Raw genomic sequence first — 10,117 nt, 5'->3', positions numbered from 1 at the left:
CGTTCACGAAATCTTTCGTTAGATCACTACACCAGCAGGTTCGTTACGTACTAAATTTCGTTTTTGGTCGAGGTCTGTCACCCGAACTTTCAGAAAAAAACTTAGTTTGATACAAACTTCAGTTATTCCGTGCCCCTAACGAATATAGCGAAAGTTAATTCCAAACGAAAATTTGCACTTCAAAGTACTTATACAGTAGATGATGAGCAGGCCCCTCAATGGCCTCATGTTGCATGCTGGCGTGGCACTGATTTTCTCTGTCAGCAATAATGGGTCCCTGGCCGTGAGGTACCAGGCCAGTCACGTGGATGTACCAAAGGCTTGCCTTCGGCTAAATCGACTTGGGAGCCAGGCAGTAGAGGTGAAAACATATCTGGGGGAAACGATTTAGAATGAATCGCTGCTGACGAATTTCTTGTGCAGCACAAATATCAAGCAGAATTATTCGTTTTCCACCAGGAAAGCAGGGGCCTCGCAATTAGACTAAACCAAGTCTCACCATGTGCTGGCTTTATCATCACATGTAGTTCAACTCAAGTCAGCAGATTACTTGCAGAAAATAAGAGGACAATAATTAGGAAAGAACGGTCAGAGAAGGAGGGGGGGGACAAGAAAGAACAATGCCGGTCCTTAGTGGCGAGAACAATCCAATGGAGAACGATACAGCTTGCGTGCCAATCTCACAGTTGTGGTGATGATCGTGCGCACAAACACTGCACTAGTCGCCACCATTCCTACGGTGAATGTACCGGTCTAAAGCCTACATGGCGAATTAAAAAAAAGCTAAGACAAACATCGCGCAAGTTGCTTCGTGTTGCATATGCCTGGCCCACGTTACACACCCTATCCAGTTATCCGCACTCAGCATCACAGGTGGCGCGGCACAGCATGTAAGGTAAGCTGGTGGGGCCAACAACACCTCGGCCCATTTCACAATACAACCGCACATGTCGCTGTGAATTCAGCCGCAACACCCAATCATTGCCGACGTCCGCGCCTTCCAAAAGAGTGAGCAGCACGGACATGCCAGGTGTACCAACTCCGTGACAGTTGCCACTGCTTCCACCAGTTGTGGTGGATTCGGACTTGTCGGAACAGCATTGGACGTCTGCCAGCTTATCAGACACGCCGTCGTCAGAAATCAGTCCGAACTGTCCATTACAAACTGCTCCAACATACCTAGAGGGAACTGTGCCATGTAGCAGTAGTCATAAGTAGTGTTGTGTAGCCGTCGTCCTACCTACAACACGTGGACGACGGAGTAATCATCTTTTCTCCTCCTGAGGTTCTTCTTGCTGTTGCTCCAGTGGCATTTGTTGCTCTTGTTGTTGTTCCTGGGGCTCTGGCTGCTGCCCTTGCAAATCCTGCTGTTGCTGCTCTTGCGCTTCTTGCGCTTCTTGCCGGTCTTGGAGTTCTTCTTGCTGCTGCTGAAGTTCATTGGTTTCTTGCACCTGCTGCTCTTGTTCGACATTCTCCTCACTGCGGGGCTCCTGATTGATTGGCCCCTGCTGAAGTTCATTGGGTTCTTGCACCTGTTGCTCTTGTTCGACATTCTCCTCACTGCGGGGCTCCTGATCGACTGACTCCTTCTTATGCTCCTGTTCAGGCTGGCTTTGTTGATCCGTGGCATGCTCGGCATGCTGATCTTGGACTGCTCCTTGCTCCTGGTTCTCCTGGTGCTCAATAGTCTTTTCTAGTTGTTGCTGTTGCTGTTGCTGTTGTTGCTGCTGCTGCGGCTGCTGCTGCTGCTGTCGTTGTTGTTGTTGGCGGTGATATTGTTGTTGCTGCTGCTGCGGCTGGTGCTGTTGGCGGCGGTATTGTTGTTGCTGCTCTTTAGGGTGAACAGATACATGTTTATTCACCTGAAAAGTAGCATTGGCTTGCTGTTGCCACTGTTGTGCGGGTCTTGCCTGTAGATGCTGCTGCTGCTGCTGCGGCTGCTGCTGCTGCGGCTGCTGCTGCGGCTGCTGCTGCTGCTGAGGCATGGATGATGCCATGTTTGGATTGCTTGCCGCTAGTTGTGATCCGCGCATGCTGGTAACGGTTTGTGCAAGACCAGAGGGTGGGCGGGTGTCTGCTACTGCGCCTTCGCGTACAATGTTCGAAACGGCCAGCTACAGGACAGCAGAGAATAGAACAGCAAGCTGTCAGGCAGTGTTTCGTTAAAAGCACTTGACGACAAGAACAAGCAGTTCTGCAGCTGTAGCAAGACTCGTGCAGCGCTTACCGTCAGCGGTGCGTGATTTTCAGTAGCATAGGCTTCCTAATGTTGGCCAATTCCCGGTGCCAAGGTGGAAATAAAATTCAGTGACTACTGATTCCAATGGTGAAGGTCCCAGGTTGATCAGAGCAGCCGTTCCAGAGTTACAAGTTACAACAGCTTGACGTTTTCACTAGCGGTCAACCGGGTGTACCTTTACCTAACGAACGGGTAATTTTCTTACCGGGCGGGTTAACGGGTACCCTTTAGCAGCCATGTCTAATTTTTGCTAATTTTTTTACATAAATCATCATCTTAATTTATCTGTTCTCAGGTTGCATTTTGATCTCACATTATGATTCGTAAATTGATTTGTCTGATAGTTGCAGAGTTGGACCTACTAGGTGCGAAAATGCAACCACAATGCAAGCATCCAGCGTAGAGTTGTAAATAATTGACTCCCGCCGGGAATACGCGATCCCAGCAGTGTTGTTCCGCACTCACTGGATCATCGAAATCCAAACGGGTACCCTTTTACTAAGGGTACCTGAGATCAACGGAATGGTACCCGGGTACCCGGAACACCCCTTTGACCCCTAGTTTTCACTAAATTTGGTGACGTCATGATGACGTCATTGACGTGCCCAGAACTTGGGCCAGAAGAGGCCAGACATGTGATGTCACAGTCACAGGGGAATAACCAATATTTTTCTTGCTTCTCTAAAACAACGAACTTCTTGTCAGAACATTTTTCAGTCGAGACAATGGTAAGGTGCAGTATGTCCCATACCGAAGTTTGAAAAACATCTGACTTCTTTGGGACAATGGAGAGCCGAAATACTGCTGTTTCCCCATCTACTTCCATACAAAGTCTATCTCTCTGACGTCACAGATCTGGCTTTTTTTGGGCAAGCTAATGACGTCATCATGGTGTCACCAAATTTAGCGAAAGTTTCAAGCTGTAGTAACTCCGGGACGGCTCCTCTGAATCCGATCAACCTGGGACCTTCACCATTGGAAATAGTACACGTTTTACTACAGGTTGTGAACTTTTCATTTCACGGTGAACGTCCCCTTTAATATTATTATATAATAATGAGGGAAGAGTGACTAAACCATTGGCCAGAGAAACAGAACTGATATCGGATGGATTAAAGTTTCCACCATACTCGTCATTCCTTATGAAGACCAACCAGTACGGTCGAAACATGTGATCAGTTGCGTCTCTCTGTAGAAAGCTCCGGCCACCCTCCTCGTATGGATAAACACAGGCAGACAGACATTCAAAAAGGGGCATGAACAAGTAGAGAGATACGCATGCACAGCATACTGCACACAGGTAAGAACTGCGTGACGGACGGCACCATCGTGACGAGTTCACCATTGGACGTACCGAATAGCCATTGATCGCATGGCGTTTCTTGGAGATGATGGTGGCGCCGGGGACATCGCGAACCAGCACGACACCGAGGCCACTGTGTTTGCCTGTTTTGGCATCCTGAAGAAGAAGACGTGAAGCATTCAGAACCGTCGATAAGCAAACAATCAGTTCACACATCAACTTGTTTTAAAATACTTTTAAAATATTCCTGAATTAATATAGAAAAGAAAAGGACCAAGGAACTACAAGTTACGCTATAATGTCCACTAACACCACCAGGTTCTGTAATGTCCACTAACACCACCAGGTTCTTTGTTCACGACTCAGTGATGTACCCCAACTGATGACCATCACAAGAACACGTTCCTAGAGACAACAAATCGTTCCTTGATGATGTATGTACTAGTCGATGCATGATAACATAGAATGGCCGCGCACTTTATCTTATTCACTGGAATTTAAAAAAACTTTTGTCTCCTCTTCAACTACTGTATAAGCAGAAAGTTTCGTTTGGAGTTAACTTTCGCTATATCCGTTAGGACTCTTCCCCTTATATCCGTTAGGGGGTACGAAATTAGGAGCCGTTCGTAATTACATGTATATTCTTAGAGACGTCTAACAGGCATTTCTGGTGGGTGAGTTCGCCTGCAAGGCGTTTCTAAAAAATACATTTCGAAGTGCATGCACACCATACCGCGCGTGTATGTACATGTACATGATGTAGCACTGCTACAGCTAGTACCAAGTCCAAGACTGCAAGAGTATAACCTATTAGAGAGGTTCTGCTACACGGAACTACGTACCAAATTTCGTGTCAACTGCAGTGAAGTTTGACACGGATTTTTCGTACGGTGCACCGGTTCTGCTGTACGTAGCATGCTCGTAGCATGCTCGAACACCCCGCCACATGTACTCTGTACACTCAGTTTTCACACGGAGTCCAGTCCGTGTGAAGCGCGCTTCACACGGAAAACGGTATGAAAAAATCCGTATGAAAGTTGATCCCGTACCGCGGCGAGGTTTCCATACGTACTTTGGCACGTTTTACTGTGTGGCAGGACCTCACTATTATTATACTCTTGCTAGTACAGGTAGGCGTTGAGACACACTATACAGTATACCGCAGTCTACACTGCACTGCACGGGTCACGGCAGAGTGGCCAGGGAGACAGGGAGACTGTTCGCTATAAGGGGTCAATTGTGTATGGGTTCAAACTCAGTATTAAACTGGGACATGGACAAGGGTTTGCTATATCACGAAATTCGCTATATGCGAGTTTGTTATAAGTGGAGTCGTCTGTACAGTACTGTATATGTGTGCATAGTATAGTGGTTATTATGAGTGGTATTATCTGCATTTTTGGGGGGCGTTTCTGGGGATGGGTGAGTGGGTCAAGAAAGAAACGCCTCTTAGACGTCTCCATATATATACTCTCTAAGTAAATTGTATTTACAGACGGCCCCTTATACAGTAATCAGTTCACAGTCTCAATATAACTGTTACCGGTACAACTTCAAAGCAAAAGCCAGAGTAAAATACGCCCATCATCTGGATCAAACCTATTCCATTCGCGGTATACCGTACTCGCGCGATCAGAGCCCTCTCTTGAATAGTGCCCTATCTCGAATAGTGCCCTAGTCTCCAAGAGCCAGTGAAAAATAAAGCCCTCTCTTGAATAGTGCCCCCCCCCCCCCCCCCCCCGTCTTGCAACCAAGCCCATGTGCAAGTTTGGTGTTCTTTTGCTAATGTTCTTGGCCATTGCTTTGCACTGGTGTTTTCAGGAACAAAATCGCAGGTCTTGTTCCTGTTTCTGTGGAGTCGTGCGCGTTTACAGTACACTTTAGGCTCTGTTTTTCTTTGTTTTATGCTGGATGACGCAAATGTACCAGCAATGAAAAAATAGTGCCCTCTCTTGAATACTGCCCCATCTGTTATGGACATTGAAAAAATAGTGCCCAAAGGGGCACTAATCGCGCGAGTACGGTATTCGGTAAAGGAAACATGCGACAAGAAATCACCCCTACACACGTCACCGCCTGTCTCTGTCTGATTTCTGCCGGAGTGCCCACCCACTCAGTGGCATCCGCAATCTGGGTGATGACTTACTATGCCGACTGCTGCACGATAGGCGCCGTAAAGACTGAAATACTCCATCAGCAACTCTGCAGCGCAAGCAAACACAAACACAAAAAGCCAACTCCATCTTGATGTGCTCAACAACTGATTGTCACTTCTCGTTTATAAAAAAAGAGAAAAAAACGACAATGAAATAAATGGCGACTTTGGTTCATCGTAAGAAGTAACTGGGAGTTTCGTTTCGACAACTGCTTATTTCGTGCTTTATGTACTTTTCCATAACCAAGAGTATAGTACAGTGATCTAGCCAACCCACTGAGACAGCTCCAAGGGTAATTTTGGCCGGCTGCAGTCACCCCCATGTAGACTGTAGTGCACTGCACTAGCACTTGAGTGAGATGGTGGAGTACAACCCATATCCGTAGGCATAGGTATGTACAGTACAGTACATAGCACTGGCTACTCAGGCTCAGTGCTAGCTCTTCACTCAAGCTCAAATGCACTTGAGTATGCACTTGAGTACGTCAGTAAAATGTAACAGGTTTTAGTTGGGTCATGGTTGCTGCTTCTGGTGGTGTAGACGGCTGTGGCTAGGCTGGGTCTTGTCAGATGACCAATGTACACTGCATGCAGACATGACCTTGGCGAACACATGATCCAATGCTCATGTAGCTGCTTGCTTCCTTTTTCATATTTTGTTAATTTACCTATAATCACATTGTCACAGCTGCCTGATGAATGCCCATAATTGGACGAAGCGAAAGGAGATGCAAGCTGCAATGAAAGATTTGTAGTGGTGTGTGTGTGTGTCTGTGTGGATACGTGTCCCATATGGTGCAGTGGTATGTGCAGCGATTTCCAATCGATAGGTTGCGGGTTCGATTCCCGACGATTATGGTCACACACGTCTTTCTTCTCTTTCTCAGACTCTTCCTGACTTTTCTTTCATTCTCCTGGGTGGTTACCAACAGCCAGTGTATGCCGGAGTATGTGGTGTGGTGTGTGTGTAGAAAAAGAAAAAAAAGAAAAAAAAGAAAAAATGGAAAAATGAAAAATAGGGATTCACTGGCCAGAAAAAGTCACTTCAAACAGCTGTGTGGTGGATACCAGGCTAAAAATAGTGGCGGTCAATTCATCAGCCTTGCAAGCTGTTGAATGGTGTAATCCCAGCACAAGTTGCTATGTCTAAGGCCCCGGTCACACCGAAACAAGCCACTTTGGGCTTGTTATCGCTGGCGCTCAGCTGGCTTGCGTGGTCCCTGTGACGCGGTCACACCAGACCTTGACTGCAAAGCTTGAATGGCTTGTTTTTCTTACCCGCCAAATTTTGAATATCTCGAAGCACACCAATGTTTGCAAGAAACCGGAAAGCAGAACGTTCGCGATCTAAAAATACTTGTTCTTGTGTTCAGTTTTGATGAAGAAGCAAAGGAAGCCCGGATTCTGAATTGCGAAGTCGTGCTCTTTTTATTTGTTCGGTGTGCATGGACGCGATGGTTCGGGTGGTGTTTCCTGATGTCGAGCTTTCTGCCCCGCCGGTTGCCGTTCTTCAACTCAGTTGCAATCCAATCTCTTCTTCGTACCCGGCTTTCTTCATGAATTCGGTCGTGAGTGTGGTGCCTTGTCTTGGCCTCAAACCACAGCTCCAACAATCTACGCAGCAGTCTAGAGGCACAGCGGCAGAAATCCATGGTCGTCGGAAAAATCCAAATCAAACTGAATACAGTGTAGTTGGATAGACAGACTCACGGTCAAAACCAAAGGCGCAGGGATAGCACGGTTCCACGGACACAAGAAAGAACATCAATATCAGTTCATCATGTCAACTAGCTACATGGTGTGCTCCAAGCGCACTCAAATTATTTTTTGAATTTCGGCTTTCAGCCGCTTGTACAAGCTGTGGCTGAAACAAGCCGGAAAAAAACGGCTGAGAGTCAGCCACGGCTGAAAGTCGCTTGTAGGACATTTTTCAGCCATTTCCATGGTAATAGTGACGTAAACAAGCGCTTGTTTCGGCTGAACGGCTGAATCGAGCTCGGTGTGACCGCGGCCTAACATAGCTGTTCGCTATCATCGCTCCCGCGATGGGCATGTCTGAGGTCTGAGGATACGTGACTGATGGCGGGGGTCTGGGGGCGCAGCCCCCAGAACGATGCATTTTAACCCTTTGGAGTCCATGGTTCGATTTCGAACCATGGGCATTTTGTATGCATGTGGGTGCAGTCAAACTTTCGGTTCTTGGCCAAATCTTCACCAAATTCAACAATCGAAGGGTCTAGATAGTAGAGAAAACTCTCAGCTATCGCCTCAAACAGGTCCGAAGTCTCTCCGATGAAGTTTGAGTGAGCGGCGAGCGATCAAACATTTCGAAATTTCTGCGCTGCGTGCTGCGAGTCAGCAGTGCGTGAAAAAAAGGGATTTTCCCAGCTTCATGACAGGCGGCATATGCCAGGACCGGCGCGGCGCGAAGTCACGGCAAGGTAAGCTTCTACTCGAAAAAAATTGAACAGTTCCGAGCTAGATTCAGTGAAATGGCTACAGGAGACCGATTTCGTCTCTGATCTGGTGCTGGACTCACGTTTGGGGCGCGTTGTGGCGGACAATGAATAGTGCTCTTTGCGAGTTTGGGCTCATTGTATGTCTCTCATCAAGAGCTTTCCAACAAGCCCAAGATCTTCAAAATCAGTGAAGTAGAACCAAAGTTATGTTGGAAATGGAGTGCGCATTTTCGTGACTGTCACAAATTCTGCGGAAGCCAAAATATTACGGACTCCAAAGGGTTAACTAGAACGTTGGCCGGCTGGCATAAAATCCTGGCTAGACCTCTGTAGTATGTCACAATCTCACGTATCAGCACACAGGATGTTGTTCGACTCGTTCGAGTCCGAAAGCAAGCCCTAAATTGTGGGCGCATGAACGTCAATTCCGCACGACGTTAGTTTCAAACCTAGAGAAAGTGTGGTACTGTATAAGCAGAAATATTCGTCTGGAATTTAATTTCGTCTTTTTCGTCCAAGGAACCTTTGGACTAAATTAAATGCCGGACTAATGTCGATTTGTCCAGCTTTTCTATACACTCTTATGATCCATGGACGAAAATTTTAAACCGGACAAACTCCTTTTCTTTGGAGTTGGTCGAAATTATTGACCGACGAAATTTTCTGCCTCTACAGTACTTGATTTTGCGCAGTGCGCCGTGCAGCTATGCCATAGAAAAGAGACTACTGTAGAGGCAGATCGTCGGCCAATAATTTCGTCCAACTCCAATGAAAGGGAGTTCGTCCGGTTGTAAATTTCGTCCATGGATCATAGGAGTGTATTGAAAAGCTGGACAATTCGACACTAGTCCGGCATTTAATTTAGTCCAAAAGCTCCTTGGACGAAAAAGACGAAATTAAATTCCAGACGAACACTTCTGCTTATACAGTACATGGACAGCTGCTTACCCAACTTGGTTATACGAACTCTTGCTGATGCAAATAACATAACATTCGCTGTAATAACTAAAGAGAAAGGACCAATAAGTTGCTAGTTACGACTAACACTCCACCAAGGTAAAGAGATCTTAGACAGCTAGACAGTGCGACAACAAGGCACAAAACTAACAAAGATATTGAGACATTCGACGACCTGACACCTAGCTCCAACACATCTACGAAACGCAAACCAACAACCTTCCAACTTGGAAGGCTCAGGTGCGGAAAGTTCCAATGAGGGGAAGGGATGTGCCACGAAGATGTGCACGAGCTATGTCCCTCGGCAACAAAGAATGTCGAACGGTGTGAGGTCGTCGAGTGTCTCAATATCCCTGCCAGCTTTGTGCCTTGTTGTCACACTATCTGACTGTATAATATCTCGTTACCTTGGTGGACTGTTAGTCATAACTCGTATCATGTAGGTCCTTTTCTCTTTACATTATTGCTATTGGCTCAACATCCGAGTTTTCTTGCTGATGTAAATAACACTTGCTGTAATGACGTTTGCTTTTAAAAATAACGTTTTACATAGCTAACATCACCGTTGTTGCAACGGGCAAGAATTTTTAGACCGTGTACGGCCCATGTTCGACTATCTCAGAATGTGCCATTGTTACGCCATAAAATTGAATATCATTTTAAGATTTCGCATCAGGTCTGGGATAAATTGAAGTTCTCACCAGGTCCAATTGTCCAGTGAACATCGGAGAGCTCGACTCGGATGCCTCTCAATGACTGCATCCCTCTAGAGAGGTGCAGCGTCGGGCAGTGCCTTGGTCTGCATGAGCGTAGCATCGACAACATCATCACTTTGTAGCACCTCCTCCCTATGAATTGCTGAATGGCTAGGAAAACAATTCAAAACTACAACATTGTATGCAGGTCTACAATTTTTTCTCGAGAATACGAGTCGTAGATATATCTACATCATCATGACTGTCATCGATGTCGCGATATCGATGCATGATGCAATGCAGTGCAGT

The 10,117-nt window shown here is 46.5% G+C and overlaps 1 protein-coding gene across 1 annotated transcript; it reads right to left on the bottom strand.

Moving 5' to 3' along the window:
* Positions 1–158: 158 nt before the first annotated feature.
* On the bottom strand, positions 159–10,035 carry LOC135811849 (putative uncharacterized protein DDB_G0271606). The gene is made up of 4 exons (XM_065325091.1): positions 9,815–10,035; positions 5,689–5,744; positions 3,594–3,698; positions 159–2,114 (listed from the first exon to the last, which is right to left on the bottom strand). The coding sequence occupies exons 1-4, from the start codon at positions 9,939–9,941 to the stop codon at positions 1,266–1,268; spliced, it is 1,137 nt and encodes a 378-aa protein (XP_065181163.1). The 5' UTR covers positions 9,942–10,035; the 3' UTR covers positions 159–1,265.
* Between the last annotated feature and the right edge of the window lie 82 nt (positions 10,036–10,117).

Source organism: Sycon ciliatum, chromosome 1 (genome assembly GCF_964019385.1).
Source record: "Sycon ciliatum chromosome 1, ocSycCili1.1, whole genome shotgun sequence".
Classification (NCBI taxonomy): domain Eukaryota; kingdom Metazoa; phylum Porifera; class Calcarea; order Leucosolenida; family Sycettidae; genus Sycon; species Sycon ciliatum.
Note: the sequence above shows the minus strand (reverse complement) of the source record. Positions and strands in the feature narration are given on the sequence as shown.